This window comes from Narcine bancroftii, chromosome 1, assembly GCF_036971445.1.
Source record: "Narcine bancroftii isolate sNarBan1 chromosome 1, sNarBan1.hap1, whole genome shotgun sequence".
Taxonomy (NCBI): Eukaryota; Metazoa; Chordata; class Chondrichthyes; order Torpediniformes; family Narcinidae; genus Narcine; species Narcine bancroftii.
The window spans coordinates 116379486-116399674 of record NC_091469.1 but is presented as its reverse complement, the minus strand read 5'-3'; the positions used below and the strand labels follow the sequence as shown (position 1 = coordinate 116399674).

The following is a 20189-nucleotide window of genomic DNA, read 5'->3' as shown; positions in this document are numbered from 1 at the left end:
TATTTGCTTTAATGCTTCAGAGACATGTTAATTTCCAATCATCTGGCCGCCTATTAATTTTTGCAATTTTGTCTTTTATTTTCATTCGTTAGATGCCACAGAGCCTTTCTTTAGCTGAAATACACTTGTGCTTTGATTAATGCCGATGTACTCCCTTGCCATTTAAATTCATTTTCTCAGCTTGGTTTATCCACCTTGCTGTCATTACCATTATAATTGCTTTTAGATTAAGACAGATTTCAGATTCCAGTTTCTTTCAAAGTAAATATAAAATTCTTCTGTTCTATGATCATTCCTTCCGATGAAAACCTGAAATAACAACATTTAAAAACCAGCAAATCAAGCAGTATCTGCGGAAAAAGAAACAGTTAATGTTCCAGATCCCTTCATCAGATCTGAAATAAACCATGTTTTATTGTAGAATTCCGGATTTAAAATAGCCTGCCTCCTGCCTGGTTTATATACTTGTTAGTTTAAGAAACCATGTTGAATGAACTCTTGCCAAAGGCTGTTCTTGCAAATTAGATTTGTCCAATTTACATCTTATTAAAATTGGCCATGATTATTGTCTTCCTTAAAAGCAGTCCTACTGTTCGGGACATGCTCTTCTTGCAGAATGTGGATAGTCAAGGAAGGCAACAATTATGCCTGATGACTTCATTTGTGAGAAGTGCATCCAAGTGCAACTCTTTACAAACAATGCAGGGGAATTGGTGCTGGAGTTGGATAAACTCTGGATCATTTGGAAGCTGAGGGGGTGATAGATAGGAGTTACAGGGATGTAATCACACTTAGGAGGCAGAAGGAAGGTAGCTGGGTGACAGTCAGGAGCAGGAAAGGGAGCTGGCAGGCAGTGCAGGGAAACCCTGAGGCCATTCCCCACAGCAGTAAGAACAGTTCCCTCCATAATGTTTGGGACAAAGATCCTTTTTTCCTTTATTTATTCCTGTGCTTTACAGTTTTAAATTTGTAATTAAACAATTCACTTGTGATTAAAGTACACATTCCAGATAAATAGTACAGACAAACGTGTGGCTGAAGAGATGGTGCAGGGCACAGGGTTTCAACTTCTTGGATCATTGGAACCTTTTCTGAGGAAAAAGTGACCTGTATAAGTGGATTGGGTTCCACTTAAACTGGAAGGGAACCAATGTTTTGGCAGGGAGACTTGCTATTGGGAAAGTGGGATGGGGGGGGGGGGGGTGGTTTAATCTAGATTCGCAGGCAGGTCAGAACCCAAGTAAAGAGGCAGTTAGCACACAGGTGGAAGCAGCTGGTAGGGAGTTTATATGGAAGGACAGGAAGATAGGGCAAAATCTGCAACCATTGGGGTGAGTTACAACAGGGACATGGATTCAAAAAAGTACCTCGTAGTACAGCTACAGATTGGTAGGTATGATGTCATGACCATCGCAGAGTTGTGGCTAAAGGATGGATGCCATTGGGAGCTGAATGTCCAAGGATGCACAGTCTATTGAAAGGTTAGGCAGGTAAGGAGAGGAAGTGGCGTGGCTCTGTTGGTAGGGAATAACATGAAATCATTAGAAAGTGGTTACATATGATCAGAAGATGTAGAATCATTGTCTGTTGCGTTAAGAAATGGCAAGGATAAAAACACACTGTTGGCGGTTACATACGGACCTCCAAACAGTAGCAGGGATGTGGACAACAAAATACAACAGCAAATAGAAAAGGTGTGTCAGAAGAGCTCTGTTATGGTAGTTATGGAGATCTTAACACTGAAGTAGTTTGGGAAAACCAGGTTGGGACTGGATCTAAAAAGAGAAAATTTATAGATTGTCTCTGGCAGTTTAGAGCAACTTGTTGATGAGCCCACTAGGGAATCGGGTGTACTGGGTGTTGTGCAATGTACCAGAGTTGATTGGAGAAGCTTTGAGTAAATGAACCATTAGGGCGCAGTGGTCATAATAGGAGTTCAATTTGAGATTTAACAAGGAGAAACTAAAATTAGGTATTTTAGTGGAGAAAAGGGAATTACAGTGGTATGAGAGAGGAACCGGCCAAAGTAGATTGGAAGGGGGCACCAAGGTCAGCACCAGAATATGTGTTAGAGGAGAGTATTAGTGATTTTTGAGGGGGCTTGTTCAGTGGGGGAGGGGGGTGGCAACAAGGACCTGTCGATTTGTAAGGGGGGGTTGCTGGTATGGACCTACCTATCGGTAATGCCATCCACCCCTCTGATGTGGGGCATGAGGATGCTCTTTTTATTGTGTCAAGTGTCATTAGACGCTACTGATGCTTGACACACACTAGTAACGTAGCCATGGGCGGGTGTAGAGTCACTAACTGTCAACCTAGACACTTCTGACACAGGAGGGAGTGGGCAGGTCTGACAGCCAGGGATTGCCGCGGCCATTGGAGGCACAGCACCTCATTTCGGGAGGCAATGCCTGCAGATGACCCCTCCTTGGCACCGACCCTGGGGAGCACTAGTTGGGAATACGGCAGAGCATCAATGGATGAAGTGTCTGCAAGAAATTAGGAAGTTTCAGGATAAATACACACCAAAAATGAGGAAATATTTGAATGGAAAAATGTCACAACTGTGGCTGACAATGGAAGTCAAAGAAAACCTAAAAGTTCAAGAGAGGGCACACAAGCAAGTAAAATTTGGGAAGTTTTTAAAAACTTGCAGAAGGTAACTAAAAAAACTCAGGTAGGGAAAAGATGAAGTATGAAAGAAAGCCAACAAATAATATCAAAGAGGAATCTTCCTCAAGTATATAAAGAGTAAAAAGAGAGGTGAGAGTAGATAGGACCACTAGAAAATGCAGCTGGAGAAATAATGGGAGATAAGGAGATGGTAGAGGAACTAAATGAATATTTTGCATCAGTCTTCACTGTGGAAAACATTAGCAGTGAGCCAGATGTCAAAGGGTGCATAGAATATAGGAGTTGAGAAGTAATGATGAAACTGTACAAGGCATTAGTGAGGCCAAATTTTAAAGTACTGTGTGCAGTTATGGTCACCGATTTATAGGAAGGATATTAACAAGATAGAGAGAGTGCAGAGAAGATTTACAAAAATGTTGCCTGGGTTTCAGCATCTGGAATACAAGAAAAGATTGAGCAAATTGGGTCTTTATTTCTTGGAATGTAGAAGGCTGAGAGGGGATTTGATAGAGGTTTTTAAGATAATGAGAGGGATAGATAGAGTTGATTTGAAAGGCTTTTCCCATTGAGAGTAGGAGAGATGGATACAAGAGGTCATGGGTTGAGAGTTGACAGGCAAAGATTTAGGAGTAACATGAGGGGGAACTTCTTTACTCAGAGAGTGGTTACTGAGTGGAATGGGCTTCCGGGAAAGGTGGTGGAGGCAGGGTCAATTTTGTCATTTAAGAAAGAGTTGAATAAGTATATGGATGCGAGGAGGTTGGAGGGATATGGGCAGAGTGCTGGTAAGTGGGATTAGAGGAGGGTACTTGGATCAATGCGGACTAGAAGGGCCAAATTGGCCTGTTTCAGTGCTGTAATTGTTATATGGTTATATAGGGAAGGGAAGTGAGTGCAGTTACTATTTCAAGGGAGAAGTTGCTTAGAAAGCTGAATGATCCAAGGGTGGATAAGTCTCTCGGACCATTTAAATCAAGGACAGTAAAGGTAGGGATACTGACCTTGGATAACTTGAGAAATAAAATCAAATTAAAAGCTAATGCATACAAAGTGGCTAAAAGTTGTGGGAAACTACAGACTAGATGGCCAACTATTGCTCCTATTTCGTATGATTTCATAGTCTTGTGAATCTTTGTAGTCTACATTACCATTTTTCCTTTATTCTGTGCTAGTCCACTCTTATTCTTATTTAATCTTCCCTTTTCTGATACTTTCTGATGATGACTGCCCTGGACTATTTTTCTTTTTCTTTGCTTTAATTCACCCAAACCCTCTTCTAATTTCAGCGTAGAATTTCTTACATCTCAAGATTATTATCGTCTGACTGTAGATTTACAACCAGATGAAACAGCGTTTTGTAGGGACCACGGTGCACATGCATACACACAGAATACATTTCTCACAAATTCACCACATATTAATCACATAAAATGTAATGTAACATAAATATGTATAAATAATTTACTCTGTTTCATTTATAAGAAACCTTGGGTTTCTGGATACCATATATTAACCTCTCAGCTTGGCAATTCTGATTTTGTTGCTCCTGTACCTCCTTCCTGATGGAGAAACTGAGTGATGGATGATAGGGATCCTGAATAATTCTTTGAGTCCTATTTAACACTCCTGTTGACTGTCATCAATATAGGAAGGGAAGAACCTGGCGATCTTCTTGATTGATTTAATGATACCACACAGGGCACTGTCAATTGTTCTCTTGTAAAGTGTTCTGATTCTAGCCACCATTCTCATTAGCTTTCCCAACTACTTGTCTACTGGCCGGTTGCAAAATGTGCTGTAGCAAGCTAATCCCTCTGCATATTGGAACTCTTTCAATCTCTTATTTAAGTCTTCTGATTGCACAAGTAAAACCTTTTGAAATAGTGTTCTCCAACGCAAGATATGCAAACACACAACCAGACATAACACACATACAAACAATACTCATGCAGGACAAGTATAGATATATGCAAATAAGTTAATAGATATTGTTTCATGAATACGAGAGCCTCAGGTGACTAATGTGATCAGTTCCTTTGATCATTCAGCATTCTCACTGCCCTGTGGGAAGAAGCTGTTTCTCAGCTTGATGGTGCTGGCACTGATACTCCTGTATCTCTTTGTGACAGAAGCATCTGAAAGGTGCTGTGTGCAGAGTGGAAGAAGACTTCAATGATTTTCCATGTCCTCTGTTACGGAGTCCAGAGGTCCCCAAACACCAGCAGCAATAGATATGCACCACAACACAGGGTCACTTAAACAAAAGTCATTTTTAATTAGAATTGAACAAGAATTCAGAATTGAACTTATTACTTAACCTACCTAACTACTTAATCCCCCCCCCCCCCCCCCCTCTAATACTAAGTGCAGGTGTGTGTAATGTATATTTATATTCAAGATTAGAAAAGTTATTTGGATCACAGTCCAATCTCATTGGTTGCAGGCAATTCTTGTACTGTGCACAGAAGTTATCATTAACAAAGTTCACCAGTCTTTGGTGTTTAACAGGCAAATGGTTACCACTCAGGAGGGTTCTTGCTGGTTTTCAGAGAGAGATTCCTTTTCCAAGACATCCGCAACTGATTCCTTCTCAATCAGTCTTGCTGATGAAACTTGCCCCCTTCAGGGTTCTCCAGATGATCCTCTTTCTTTCAGGTCACCTTTCAGACAGCCAGTCTTCTCCTTTGACCAGACAGCCTTCCAAAGTTTGCCAGCTTTGTCCTTCCAGAACTGATTTCTGTCTCCTTTCACTCTGTTTCACACCATCCCTCTCTGAGAGCAGAACTGTTCTGGCCTGTCTGCAAAGATCACATGCTCTCCCAGGCAAGCTGCTGAATGTTGCTACTTTGTTGCTCCTCTGCAAAAAGCATTCTGCAGAAGTCCTGCAAATATTCTGTGTTTTAAAATGTTTGTGTGCAACCTGCTCTAGCAATTCCTCCCAAGCCACCTCTAAATACTCTGTCATACCTCTTCAGACAATGATCTCAGTTGATCACATCATTTTGGAGGGGTGGGGGAGGAGGACTCCAGTGATCCTCTCTGTCATTCTTATTGTCCTGCAGATTGACCTCCGATCCATTTCTCTGCAGCAACCATACCACACTGTGATGTAGCTGGCCATGATGCTATCGATAGACCTCCTCTAGAAGGTTGACATAATAGTGGCTCGTAGCCTTGCCTCCTTCAGTCTTCTCAGGAAGTGCAGTTGCTGTTGCGCCTTCCTGACGAGTGAGGAGATTGTTGTCATGGTGGTGTGGTTCTGTGTATTTGTGTGAAAACCACTGATCTTGCGCATTTCATATATAGTATCATATGACCAAAGCCTGTGAAATGCTATTGGAATCTGGTTGTCCAAAACAAGTTTGATAACATAGGCAATTTTGGTTCATATAACAATATCATACCCATCACTAATCAGCTAGCAATAAATGATGAGTTGATTATATCACTCCCATCATTTCTGATTCTTCTTGTTCTTCAGCTTGGAATACTTGGAGCATGTCACTGTAATGGTATTGGAGTGGACCCTTGTGGCTGTGCCAGAATGGCAGCTGCTACACGAAAGGAATTGTTGGGACTGCAGCAAGAGGTTTGTCACCATACAAGTTATTTTGTTGGGATAAAATTAATTTCTGAATTTTTAAAGTTACATCACTTTTTCATAAAATTATTTTCATCTCTTATTGTTTATAATGTGCTTGCTATTTTAGACTGTGTAATTGTGGAATATTAATATTATTGACATTATTGAAGAGCTTATTCTAAGAATAAATTTTTAGCAAAAATTTGTTCTTTAAAATCAAATAGAGAGTCTTGAAAATGTAGACTAGCGAGCACAGAGAAACGTAGGTAAATTTTCAGGCCAGTGATATATTTTATCAGAACTCATCAATGTTATTTAATAATAGTGGGGAGTGAAATTCCTTGATACTTCAGTACTACCATTACCACAAAAGCCTAGATGGAGGCAATTGGGTTCACCAAATATTTGCCAAAGCTAAGATGGCATAAATCTAGAGGAAATTGGCATGTTATTATCTCTTTGCTTTCACATAATCAGTCAAATAATATTTGGCATCGCCTTAAAGATACAATTTACATTAAAAAATATGACTGCGAGTTTAATACCTGCACGTAGATATTAAAAAGAAGCAAAGTATCCACAAAGCTCTCCTTCTAGAGGTAGTATAGTTTCAATTTGATATCCAGAGAGGTATAGATGTAGAAGAGTATGCAGCACAGGTTATAAAATTAATCAACCATTTTGATTGGAAAAAGCTGCAACGAGAATGTGTGCTGCATTCTCCAAAAAGTTTGTACAGAAAAAGGGAAAGTTTTTTTTTGGAGAGGGATATAAACCATCAAATGGGCTTGAATTTGTTCCAATGTTCAGTTCATAAAAATGATAGTTGTATTTTTTATTTCTTGAAATTATTTAAGACAATGAAATGCATATTCTGTATTAGGACTCTTGTTATAAATATACGAGCTTTAATTTTCAGTATAAAAACACAACAGGTGATGACTTTCAATAAGATCTTTATTTATAAAGCTCAGGAGATTCACTTATGTTTCTTTGCTTGTCAAAAAGTTTGAGCTTAATTGCAATGAATTTAGAAGTCATAGAAGATGCTCAAGTTGTCGGGACATCTTCCATTTACCCTTGTTTCAGTAATGAAAACCTCCCATATCTCCCTTTTCCCTTAGGGAAAAGCAACTGTGCTGAGACAGGACAGACAAAAGGGCTTGTCCACTGAGGTTATATAGGTTCAGCTGAGGAATGAGAAAGGTATGACCACATTAATGGGGAGAATTGAAGGAGCAAATCTCTAGGGAGATAGCTGACAGCTGCAATATACATGAAATTGTGTAAGGAGGTAACTTTAACTTTCCACATATTGACTGGTACTCCTATACTGTAAAAGGGCTGGATGGCTTAGAGTTTGTGAAATGTGTTCATGAAAGTTTTCTATTTCTGTATATTAAGTGCCAGCTAGAGAGACTGCAATTCTATATCTCCTATTAAGGAATGAGACAGGACAGGTGATAAAAGTATGTGTATGGAAACAGTAGGTGGAAAATTTTCAAAGGTAAAATTTTGAGAGTACAGAGTTTGTATATTCCTGTCAGAATTAAAGGCAAGGTTAGCAGGCATAAGAAACTTTGATTTTTGATGGATATTGCGGATCTGGTTAAGAAGAATGTAAAGGTAACAAGGAGTGACTGAGGTGCCTGAAGAGTATAATTAAACTTAAGAGGGAAATTAAGAAGGCTGAAAGAAGTCATGAGGTTGCTTTGGCAGACAAGGTGAAGGAAAATCCTCAGGGCATCTACAGATGTATAAAGAGCTAAAGACTAGTAAGGGACAAAATTAGTCTATTTGAAGATCAAAGTTATTGGTTATGTATGGAGCCAGACGAGATGGGGAGATCAAAAATGTTTTGGCATACAAACAGAAAGGTCATGGAACCTGTAATATTTAAAGAGGAGGAGATGCTCATTGTCCTAATGAATAAAGGTGAATAAATCCCCAGGGCCTGACAAGGTATCCCCTCATACTGAGGGAGGCTAATGCAGAAATTGCAAGGGTCCTGGCAAATATACTTAAAATGTCTTTAGCCACAGGTGAGGAGCCAAAGGATTGGAGTATAGCTCATTTGTTCCATCGTTTAAAAAAGGCTCCAAAAATAACCCAGGAAATTATAGGCTGACATCAGTAGTTGATAAATGATTGCAAGTTGTTCTAAGAGATCGGATATAAAAATATTTGGATTGTCAGTGACTGATTAGGGATAGTCAGCATGGCTTTGTGTGTGGTAGGTCATGTTGAACTAATCTTAGAGATTTTTGAGGAGGTTACCAGGAAAGTTAATGAAGGAAAGGCTGTGAATATTGCCTTCATGAACTTTAGTAAGGCCTTTGACAAGGTCCCAGATGGGAGATTAATCAGGAAGGTTTATTTGCTCAGTATTTATGGTGAGGTAGTCAACTGCACTCGATATTAGCTTTTTGGGAGAAACCAGAGAGTGGTAGAGGATGATTGCCTCTCCAACAAGAGGCCTGTGACTAGTGATGTGCATCAAGGATCAGTGCTTGGTCCATTGTTCTTTGTCATATATATCAATGATCTAGATCACACATGTCAAACTCTGGCCCGCGATATAATTATATTTGGCCCACAAGATCATTTCAAAAATGTATTAGAGGTGGCCCGCTGGCCGCCGCGCCAGTATAGCGCATGCACAGTAATACTACAAATCCCAGAATGCATTGGCATCAGCCCGCTAATCGCCCCCACCTCCTCTGTTTACGTTGCAGGGTCTCACCGTGGACTCTGGTTTTGGGGCCTGGCCGGTGTCAGGGGAAGCCAAGGCCGCTTCCCAGCGCCCGGAACCGGAGGCCTCGGGCCTAGCCTCGCCAGGACCATTGCCCACTCCCCCTCCCTGCCGCAGGCCGACCCGCGACTCACGGTGACGGGGCCGCTGATCCCCCGAGATGCCGCCCTGCAGCGAGAGCCGATGCCCCCGCACTGTCGAGTCTCCCCGCCCGCCCCCCCCACCACAGCGCGGCCTGGCCGGTGTCAGGGGAAGCCAAGGCCGCTTCCCAGCGCCCGGAACCGGAGGCCTCGGGCCTGACCTCGCCAGGACCGTTGCCCACTCCCCCTCCCTGCCGCAGGTCGACCCATGACTCACGGTGACAGGGCCGCTGATCCGCCGTGATGCCCCCGCACTGTCGTGTCCCGCCGCCCGCCCCCCCCCCCCCACCGCAGCGCGGCCTGGCCGGTGTCAGGGGAAGCCAAGGCCGCTTCCCAGCGCCCGGAACCGGAGGCCTCGGGCCTGACCTCGCCAGGACCGTTGCCCACTCCCCCTCCCTGCCGCAGGCCGACCCGCGACTCACGGTGACGGGACCGCTGATCCACCGAGATGCCGCCCTGCAGCGAGAGCCGATGCCCCCGCACTGTCGTTGTCCAACAAGATCGCCCGCAAACCCCGCCCTCCCGCACACAGGCCTGAGTAAGTATTATGAACTTTAATCTCAGGATAAAACGATCTTCCAATAGTTTCATGTCACAGTGATAAATATATTCCTGGTTAAAAATGGTCCTGCACCTGGATACAAGCTCATTAGGCATAAAACTTGAAAAGTGTGTAAATCAAAGGATATCTGTACCAATGGAAAAAGGGCATGGCAAATAACCCTGCTAGAGTTCATGCCCACAATCAGTCACCCATTTGATTGTTTCAGGAATCATGTTATTCTCCCACATTCTCAATAGCCCTCAGATTTTACTATTCGACAGCACACTAGCAACATTTGACAAATCCTCTATAGAGAAATATTATTTATTGAATATTTTATTTCTCATTTGTTAATGCTTCTGGAAAGAGTTTATCCAAAACTATTATTAAACATTTATTTTAATAAGAAAAAGTTTAACATTACATATGTTGAAAGAAGAGAAAACATGCAGATGTTGTTGAAAATTTTCAATAAATATTTATTTTGGCCCTCCGTGAATTTGAGTTTGACACCCCTGATCTAGATGATAACATGGTAAATTGGATCAGCTCATTGCTGATGACACAAAAATTGGAGGTGTTGTGGACAGCAAAGAAGGGTTTCAAAGCTTGCAGAGGCATCTAGACCAGCTGGAGAAATGGGCTGCAGAATGGCAGATAGAATTTAATGCAGACAAGTGTGAGATGTTGCGTTTTAGTAGGACATGCATGGTAAACAGTAGGACTCTGAGCAATGCAGTAGGACAGAGATTGGTAATACAGACACCTAATTGCTTGAAAGTGACATCACGGGTAGATACGATCATAAAGAGAGCCTTTGGCCTATTGGCCTTCATGAATCAAGATTCTTTTATTGTCATGTAATAAAATAGATGTAATAGTACATGAAAGATTTGCTATCAGCAGAAATTTCCTGATGCCCCTTGTAGAAAGAGAAGCAAAAGAGAGTCCCTTCAGACTTATTGAATGTCTGTGGATTTGGTTCCAGTGCTCCTGTAACCTCTGCAGCACACAGTCTTCTGTTTAAACCATCGACAACCAGAACTCCAGATCCAAACGTCTAAAGCCCTTCCCGCCTCTAGCACCCTCTTACTGGTACCTCTTCAGCAAGTCTCAAGCCAGTCTCCAGGCAACCTCAGTCTGGTGTGAGTACATTGACCGCAAGTTGCCAGCTTCCCGCAACCCGCGTGAGTTCCTCATCTTGAGTCCCTAACAGCCCGCCGTCTGTTCTTCAGCCACAGAGCCCTTCTCTGGTCACCTGCTATGTTCACAGTCCCATCGTGTCACCTCCTCTGCTTCTCCTTCTCAAATGTGGTATATTCTCCCCCTTATCTCGTGCCGTGCCAGTCCTCTGCTTCCCTGGCAACCCCTTGAGGCCGCTGCTAGCAAAGGCACTGCAATCTTGGTCCCAGACCCAGCGGTCACAGGATTTTAAAATAAAACACTTTTTGCTCCTTTCACAGCCCATTTAAAGCCTGTGCGGACCCGTTGATAGTCGGACTGGGCAGTCAAACCCTGTGGAGGAGTGCTGAGCCTCCACTCCCCTCTCTCCTTGGATCTACACCAGCAGCAACATTGGTGCCATTTTTCAAAGTATTGATTATAGGAGCTGGGATGTTGTGGTAAAATTGTACAAGACATTGGTGAGGCCAAATTTGAAGTATTGTGTGCAGTTTTGATCACCTAACTACTGGAAAGATATCAATAAAATTACTTTGAAGGGCTCATCACTTCTTGGCCTTTTGACTAGGATCAAGTGTGGATGAAGGGCTCAAACCCGAAACGTCAGTTATGTATCTCTGTCTTTGCTGCAGAAAGGAGACTGTTTGACCTGCTGAGTTCCTCCAGCATTTTGTGTTTTTACTTCAACAACGGTGTCCACGGAATTTTGTGTTTACTCCTCAATAAAATTGAGAGGGCAGTGAAGATTAATGTGGATGCTGCTGGGACTTGAGGAACTGAGTTGCAGGAAAAGGTTTGGACTTTATTCCCTGGAGCATAGAAGACCGTGAGGAGATTTGATAGGTATACAAAATCATGAGGGATATAGATAGAGTATAACAGGTTTGAATGGTTCTATAGTTTCTGAAAATATCTATTGCCCATCAGTAGATTGAGAACAAATGGGATGGGGTGATTCAGTGTCTTTTGCAAGAATATTTTAAAAATTCTGGCATTTTTGGGGAAGTTAGCATGATGGTTAAATGTGGTTAGCTCAGCATTGTTACAGCACCAGTGACTGTGATCAGGGTTCAACTTCCACGCTGTTTGTAAGGAGTGTGTCCATGCTCCGTCTCTGCGTGAGTTTTCCGGAGGGGCTCAGGTTTTCTCACGCCTTTCAAAAAGGGTGTAATTGGACAGGATGGGCTCGTGAGCCGAAAGAGACTGTTACCGTGCTGTATGTCTAAAAGTTTATTTTTTTATTATTTTTTTCTGTGTCATCAGCTTGATCATCAGAGAATGTACAAGGAAGAGGCGCATCTTGTGGCTGATGCATTTAGAAGTGCCTTTGAACATCAACTGAAAAGGACAAATGACCAAACTCTTCGAATTACTGAAGTGGGAAAAATGCATAGAAAATATCTTAAGAAAGGGCTTGTGAAGATGCTATCCAAAGAAGGTATGTCCACAATGTGGATGTTGGCTTCAGATCATTCGCTCAATCCTTTTTGATCTGGCAGATAAGCCTGTACTTGGGCTTTCGAGTGTAGGCTGAAGTTCAGCAGAACCTGTCTACTTCACTTGCTGACTATCAAAGCTGCTACTGAATTAAATATTACTCATTGTCTTTGATGTTTTTTTTAAACAAGTAAAAACTGCATATTCTTAACTTCAATTAAAAACATTTTAAACCAACTTAATTTGGTCAAACAAAAGGTCTTTCTCTCAGCAGTTGATTGTTTATTTATCTGAGTTTACTTCTCTCTGACTGTCAAAGCCATTTTTCATTGGGGCTTGCCTCCTATGCGGAGAGTGATCCTGAACTGCTATATGGTGCCAATGTTCCTGTCTAGGAAGAAGCTGCTTGGCAGTTGCCCCCCAATCTCAGGACAGCAGAAAAACTACTCTGATGTATTCAGTTGAACGGTGGAACTTTTTCTATATTTTAAATTGTCTGATGTCTTGTGTGCAAAATGCGTATATTAACTTTAGTCATAATTCAGTTCCAACTTTGTTTCTTGGAGATTTCTCTTGTTACGAACTCAGAGGGCCCATAATCTCAGCAGCAATAGATATTCACCAAGACAAATGGTTACTTAAACAAAAGTTACTTTTAATTATCTTTAAGCATGAAAACAGAATCACACTTTAACTTAACAACTAACCTAACTTAACCCCCTTCTAATTCTAAACGCAAGTGTATGTAATATATGTGTAAGTTCAGAAAGGTTCTTTGGTTCACAGTCCAATCTCACTTCTCATTCCTCCAAGTTCACTGGTTGCTGACAATTCTTATACAGGTCCACAATTCTTTATCCAACATCTAAAATTCGGAAAGCTCCAAAATCCGGCAAGTGGGGAGAGTGGCGGCAGCGCGAGTCGGGTGGGCTGGGGGCGGGGGGACACCGGCAGTGCGAGTCCGGCGGGTGAGGGGGGGAGATGGCAGGGCGACTGGAAGGGGGTGGGGGTGGATAAGGCAGCACAATTTGGTTGGGCTTAAATCTGGCTTTCCGAAATCCAGAAAAATCTGAAATTCGGAACACACGGTCCGCTAAGGGTTCTGGATAAAGGATTGTGTACCTGTACTGTGCACAGAATTTAACATTTATAAAGTTCACCAGGCTTTGGTGCTTGAAAGGTAAATGGTTACCACTCAAGAAGGTTCTTGTCAGTTTTCAGAGAGAGATTTGTTTTCCAGAACATCCACAACGGATTCCTTTTTAATCAGCCACTCCAGTGTCTTGCTGACGAAGCTTGCCCCTTCAGGGTTCTCCAGATGATAACCTCTTTCTTTCAGTCACCACCGAGTTCCTTTTTGTTTCACTTATTCCAATTGAAACATTAGACAGCTAGTCCTCTCCTCTTGCATGAATCACAAAGGCTTTGATCAGGCCGTCTTGCAAATGAGGTTTTCCAGAAGATTGCCAGCTTATCCTGTTCCAATCCCAGCTGCCTCTGCTGGCTGTAACACTGTATAAGTGATCTCCCTCCTTCTCTCTCTCTCTCTCTCTCTCTGAGATAAAGCCTGTTTCTCTCACTCTGCTTGCAAAACCACATGACCCTCTTAGAACCACAAATTATCTTACAGACAATCTGTGGCTCCAACAAGATCTTTCATCTGTTGCCTTTTGTAAATAACAATCCATTAGTGAAATCTTTTGAGCACTCTTCAAAGCTCTTGCAAAAGCTGTGGAGTCGATATGTCTAGCATGGGGCAGAGCTCCAGTATTTTAAATAATATCTGTTTTAAAGTGTTTGTATGTAACCTACTCTAACAAACCTTTCCCAATTTATCTCCTAAAAACATATCTATATACTCTGTCACACTCTTTTGAATATTACCCCTATATTGCATTCAGATCTTATTGTTTTCCACACCATTCCAGATCCTGGTGAGAAAAAAGAAGTGAATCATACAACACTTGGGCAAAGATTGAAGGGGCTGTTTAATTCTACTGCAGACTATAAGAAACTGGAAATGTTGGATGACACACAGGAAGTGCTGAGGATTCTTATCGACTTGGTCTGTAATGTTTTTAATATTACCACTAATATTTAATTCTGGCTAGGAAGAATAGATTCCAAAAAATCTTGCATCAACTGTTCAAGAGTTGAAAAAAATAATGAATTCTTATATTGTATTCATTGAATATTTGGAGACAAATACAAGTTATTAGGATAAATTGCATATATTTCAAGAAAAAATAAGTGAATAAAAAGTTTATTGTGCAATTTTCTTTCTTCAATGGCATTTCAAATAATTGAATAGTTGTAACATCTAATTTGTGATCTTTTATGGTTTCATAATTGTAGCCATCTTTCTCTACTAAAACTGAACAAAATTATTTAGACATTAAAACTAATAAATATATGATTTATTTTCTCAATTTTAAAACCAAATTGCTTTTGTTAATTTGGAGAATGTGGAAAAAGGTGTTGTGAATCACAATAGACCTTTTCTCGTGGTATCTAGTTTGCTAAGGAGTAAAGATTGGCCAACAGTGTGATCTCATTATTAACTGGACATTTCTCAGTAACATGGAGCTCACACTTCTGAAATCATCAATAATAAAGTTAATAAAATATTGGCAAATGAAATTAAATGTCCAAAGTGCATAAGGAAGAATTTTATTACTATAACCATTTATAGCAACCAAGAACGTTAATATACACAATGTTCCAGTTCATAGCAGTCAACAAAATCACTTGATAATATACTACATTGTAAAACAGTAGAATTCAAAATAGCATGTTTGAGATCTGGCCAGACTATATCTTAAGAAGTCCTGTTATTTTTGATCTGTGAAAAGTATGATGACAGTGAAGGGAATAGCCATGTAGATGTATCAGGTTTTCAAGGTCTCTTGTGAGAAAAGATTAGAAATAAAACTTGGGGTTATCTTTCTTTGGCTTGGCTTTGCGGACGAAGATTTATGTCTGCTGCAGGCTCGTTTGTGGCTGACAAGTCCAATGTGGGACAGGCAGACACGGTTGCAAGGGAAAATTGGTTGGTTGGGGTTGGGTGTTGCGTTTTTCCTCCTTTGTCTTTTGTCAGTGAGGTGGGCTCTGCGGTCTTCTTCAAAGGAGGTTGCAGCCCGCCGAACTTGGGGTTATAGATTTACATTAAATCATCAGCCTAATAAATATTGAAAGCAATGTTGCAGCTTGGATCCACAATTTGACTTGAATGAGACTGTTGTCTGAGCCACGTTCACACTTGTGTTGCACATTCCAATGGAAGCCATTCACTGTTTTCAGTCTTTGCCAGCTAATCAAATGCATTTTCACAGACAAGTTCCTCTTGCATGGCCATTAGAACTTCCCTGCCCCCTTTCCCCCACCCTTCCATTCCTCCTTCCACCCAACTACATTGCAGGTAATTTACAGTACCTCTTTAACATACAGTCTGACACATCTTTAGAATGTAGCAGGAAATTGGAGAGGAAAAAATCTTTTAAGAATAAATTGAAGATTTTTGGGTCAATGAATAAGAATAAATCTGAATGGTCTTCCTCATTTGTATCAATCCAATGAATTATTATAGATTGATGAAAAAAGAGACTGTAGATGGAGACTGTAGATGCTGAAATGTTCATTTGAAAAACATTGGAGGAACTCCAGAGCATCTGTGGAGAAAAGAATTGTTGAGATTTTGGGTCAAGAAACTGAAGCATCTAAAAAAAAATGCTGGAGCTGCTGTTACTGCAGCGCTGCTGATGGTGTGGTCCCGAGGAGAGTGGAAGCAGAGACACTGCATTCCTCCACAGGGTCCAACCACTGGTTCCCTACAGGCATTAAACGGCCTGTTAAAGGAGCTGATGGTGTTTTAATTTAAAATCCTGCAACTGCGATTCTGTGCACTAGATGGCAGCGCCTGTGCTGGCAGTGGCCTTGAGGGGTTGGGACTCCGGGAGATTAGTGGACCAGTGCAGGGCACCAGAATTAGGGAGATACAACTCCGCCAATTCAGAAGGAAAAGCATAGTTGATGACCCTAAAGGACGGTGAACACAGCAGCAGACCAGTGAGGGACTCAGCAGATGAAAGACCGACATAGATTGCAGACTGGCTCATGGGAGCCGCGATTCTAAAGGGCTCCTGAAGGGCCTTGGGCGCAGAATGCTTCCTGATGGTATCAGAGATTTGGATCTGGAGCTTGAGTTGCCAACAGATCAAACAGGAGTCTGCAACTGTAGAGGCTGCAGGACTACTGGAGGGGAATCCATGGACACTCAATGACTCTGAAGGGACTTTCTTTTGCTTCTCTTTCTTTACTATAAGGGGCGTCAGGCAATACTAATGGCTACTCTTTGCGTTTAAAGGAAATTTTGTGTAATACATTTATTATTATTATATGATAATAAAAGAATCCAGTCTGAAGCATTGACAATTCCTTTACTCTCAGTTCCTGCTTGACAATTTTTTATCCTTGTATAAATGAGTGATTTTAATAAAATTCTATTTGCCTTTATGTTGACAGTTAAATGATAAGGAGGAGGCTCTGGCGCATCAGAGAAAAGTTAGTTACATGTTGGCACGGAGTATTGAAGGACAAAATCGAATTAATTCAAAGGAGACCCCAGCTACTGACAGTTCCAAAGTTCTTCGATGTCAAATCAAATCACAAGAGTGCAAAAATATTTCTTGCCCATCAGTTGATCAAAGCTTAAAGGAGCACAGAACTGTTCTGAGGACCTATTCTTTTCCTCCAAGTTATTTTACAGAAAAATGAATATATGGAAATTTTTTAAAAATATACCTTTTGCATCAAAATATTTAATGCATTTGGATGAAACGCAGTGGAAATTTTATGTATCATTTTTTAAAGTCAACTCCTCCAAAGCAGCGGTAGAACTAGAATCTTATTAGTCAGGATTTAATGTGACATGGGAGGGAACAGTATTTATTCACCACTTTATTGTATTGTGGCTATTAAATATTATTTATCACATCTAAATGACTAAAGGATCCACACAGGCTGTGGGCTGCCAGAGACTGGCAGCTGAAGTACTCACATCTGGTTGTGGCCTGCTGGAGACTGGCTAATGGGGATCAGGTAATGGGACCGGGATATAGAGAGAGTGCTGAGGGCAGGTCCCTAAGGGATTTCAGATGCTGAATGCTTCCTGATTGCATTGGAGGTTCAGATCTCTGGGAACACGGGCTTGCCAATGGATTGAAAAGGAGGCTTTGAGGCTGAAGGAGGACTGGGTGGCAAATCCATGGACACGGTATCTTTGAAATGACTCTCTTTTGCTTCTCTTCTTTTTATTGGTGGGGTTGCCTTTCTAGTAGGCAAAAGTTGATAAACTTTCATGTATAATAAAGGAATCTTGAATCTTAAATCATGAGCACAAATCTAGGCAAACTATGATAAAACTGGCCAATTAAAGTGAACATTGTTTTCAGGTCTGATCTTTGAGATGCAAAGTGAAGAATCTAGGTAACAGCCATGTGGATTTGTCTTGAAGATATCACTTTGTGTAAAAGACCAATGAAATTTGGATTCTGCAGGTTTCAAAGAAAGCACCTTGAAGATCATTTTGTAGAGAAATGCAATAATGTTAAAGATCTGTACAATTATTTCAAGTTGACTTGTAAACATAGCTCAGGTAAAATAGAAAATGATATTTTGGAATTACTTTTAAAATGTATTTGATTTTATTTAAGGAAATGCACAAACAACTTTTTAAATTTGTAACCAGATTTTGTTTTCAATTTCACTAGAATCTTATTAGTCAGGATTTAATGTGACATGGGAGGGAACAGTATTTATTCACCACTTTATTGAATTGTGGCTATTAAATATTATTTATCACATATAAATGGCTGCAGACACAAACAGTAATCTGCTCCAATTCAAAAGAGTTATGGACTGGTTTTGTTCATCTTATCATATGTTTTATTCCAAAATTAGATTCTACCAATTTCTTTTAAGTTATTTATTAAGAACATTGACATAGAATAGAGGGAGAAATTTAAATCAATCATCATTAAAAAAATGTATTGAGTAAGAAAATGGGACTAAAAGGGTGACAAACCCCCTTCGATTTTAGGCTGTTAGAAGCATTGGATGTAACCTTGCATCATTTCTGGATTCTGGAAAGCAGAAATATGGGAGATGTTTAAGGACAACTTGCACAAGGTTCTGGATAGGTTTGTCCTACTGAGATAGGAAAAACCTGGTAGGGTAAATGAGCCATGGTTGACAAGAGTGTTGGGACAAGAGGAAGGAAACATACCCAAGGGTTAGGAAGTTCAAAGTCAGAAAGGGCTCATGAGCATAGACTAAGAACTAGAAAGGGGTATGCAAAGACCTTGGAAAGTAGAATTGGGAAAACCCCAAGACTTTCTACATGTATGTGAATAACAAAAGAATGACTAGAGTGAGGGTAGGGCCAATTTGGGATAAAGGAGGGAACATGTGTCTGGAGGTAAGAGAGTCCTAAATGAATACTGCTTCAGGGTTTACTAGGGAGAGGGACCTCGGTGAATGTGAGGTCAGTGTAGAACAGACTAATGTGCTGGAGCATGTCAAGGTTGGGAAAGGAGAAGTGCTGGGTCTTAAAAATGTTCAGATAGTCCCCGGTACTGGACACAATATACCCCAGATAACCACAGGAAACGAGGGAAGTGATTGTTGGGGTGTTGGCAATAATGTTTGCATGCTCCTGGCCACAGAAGAGATCAGAATCAGAATTTGTCATGAACAAGTCATGAAATTCGTTGTTTTGTGGCAGCATCACATCACAGTGCAAACATTCAGATTATAACCATCTTACGATAATTACTATATAAAAAAATAAAAACAATACTGCAAAAAAGTAAGGCAGTTTCTTTGGTTTATTGATTATTCAGAAGTATGATGGCAGCAGGAAGAAGCTATACTTCTGTTATTGAGTGCTCATCTTTAGGCACTTGTACCTTTTCCCTGATGATAGCAGAGTGAAGAGGGCATGGCCTGGGTGGTGGGGGTCTTTGAGGATAGAGGCTGCTTTTTTAAGACATGTAGATGTCCTTGATGGAATGAAGTCTGGTGCCTGTGATGTCGCAGGCCAAGTTAACAACCCTCTGGATTTATTCTTGTCCTGAGATTTGGCACCTCCATACCAGGCTGTGATGCAACCAGCCAGAATGCTCTCCACTGTACACCTGTAGAAGTTTATGAGAGTCTTGGGTGATATACTGAATCTCCTCAAACACCTCATAAAGTATTGCTGCTGGCAAGCCTTCTTAGTGATTGCATCAAAGTGGAGGCTCCAGGACCGATGCTCGGAACTGTTAAATTTGAAGTTCTTGACCCTCTCCACTACTGAGCCCTCGATAAGGACTGGGTCATGTTCCTCCTGAAGTCTACAATCGTCCTCTTGGTTTTGCTAATGTTGAGTGCAAGGTTGTTGTCATTACACAATTCAACAAGCTGATCTCCCTCCTGTACGCTTCCTCATTGTCCTTTGTGATTCTGCTGACAACTGTGGTGCCATCGGTGAACTTGTAGATGGCATTGGACTTGTGGCTGGCCACACAATCATGGGTGTATAATGAGTAGAGCAGTGAGCTAAGCATGCTTCCTTGGGGTGCATCTGTGTTGATAATCAGTGAGAAGGTGATGTTGTTTCCAATTCGTACTGACTGGTCGACCAGAGGATTGGAGAATAGTCTCCTTTTTTAAGAAAGGTAAGAGGGAGAGTCTTGCATCAATGGTGGGAAAAGTATTGGAGAAGATATGAGCATTTTTTTAAAAAGCAGTCTTCTCAGGGATGGCCTTGTGAGGCACAGGTTGCCTCACAAGCATAATTGAGTGGTTGTAAATTTTATTTGTAGTACAGGAGAAGCAGATTCTGGCCATTTTAAACCCGTGCTGCCCAATTACACC

At 41.2% G+C, this 20189-nt stretch overlaps 1 protein-coding gene across 3 annotated transcripts in view; it reads left to right on the top strand.

Annotated features, from left to right (window-relative positions):
- Positions 1 to 19125, top strand: part of ccdc125 (coiled-coil domain containing 125) — a 64176-nt gene extending 45051 nt beyond the window's left edge. For all 3 annotated transcript variants that reach the window (XM_069936545.1, XM_069936551.1, XM_069936560.1), the window contains exons 9-12: positions 6116 to 6223; positions 12099 to 12273; positions 14201 to 14337; positions 16794 to 19125. In XM_069936545.1, the coding sequence (XP_069792646.1) occupies positions 6116 to 6223; positions 12099 to 12273; positions 14201 to 14337; positions 16794 to 17045 (672 nt within the window). In that variant the 3' untranslated portion in view covers positions 17046 to 19125. The remainder of the gene's footprint in view (positions 1 to 6115; positions 6224 to 12098; positions 12274 to 14200; positions 14338 to 16793) is intronic.
- Positions 19126 to 20189: the final 1064 nt, after the last annotated feature.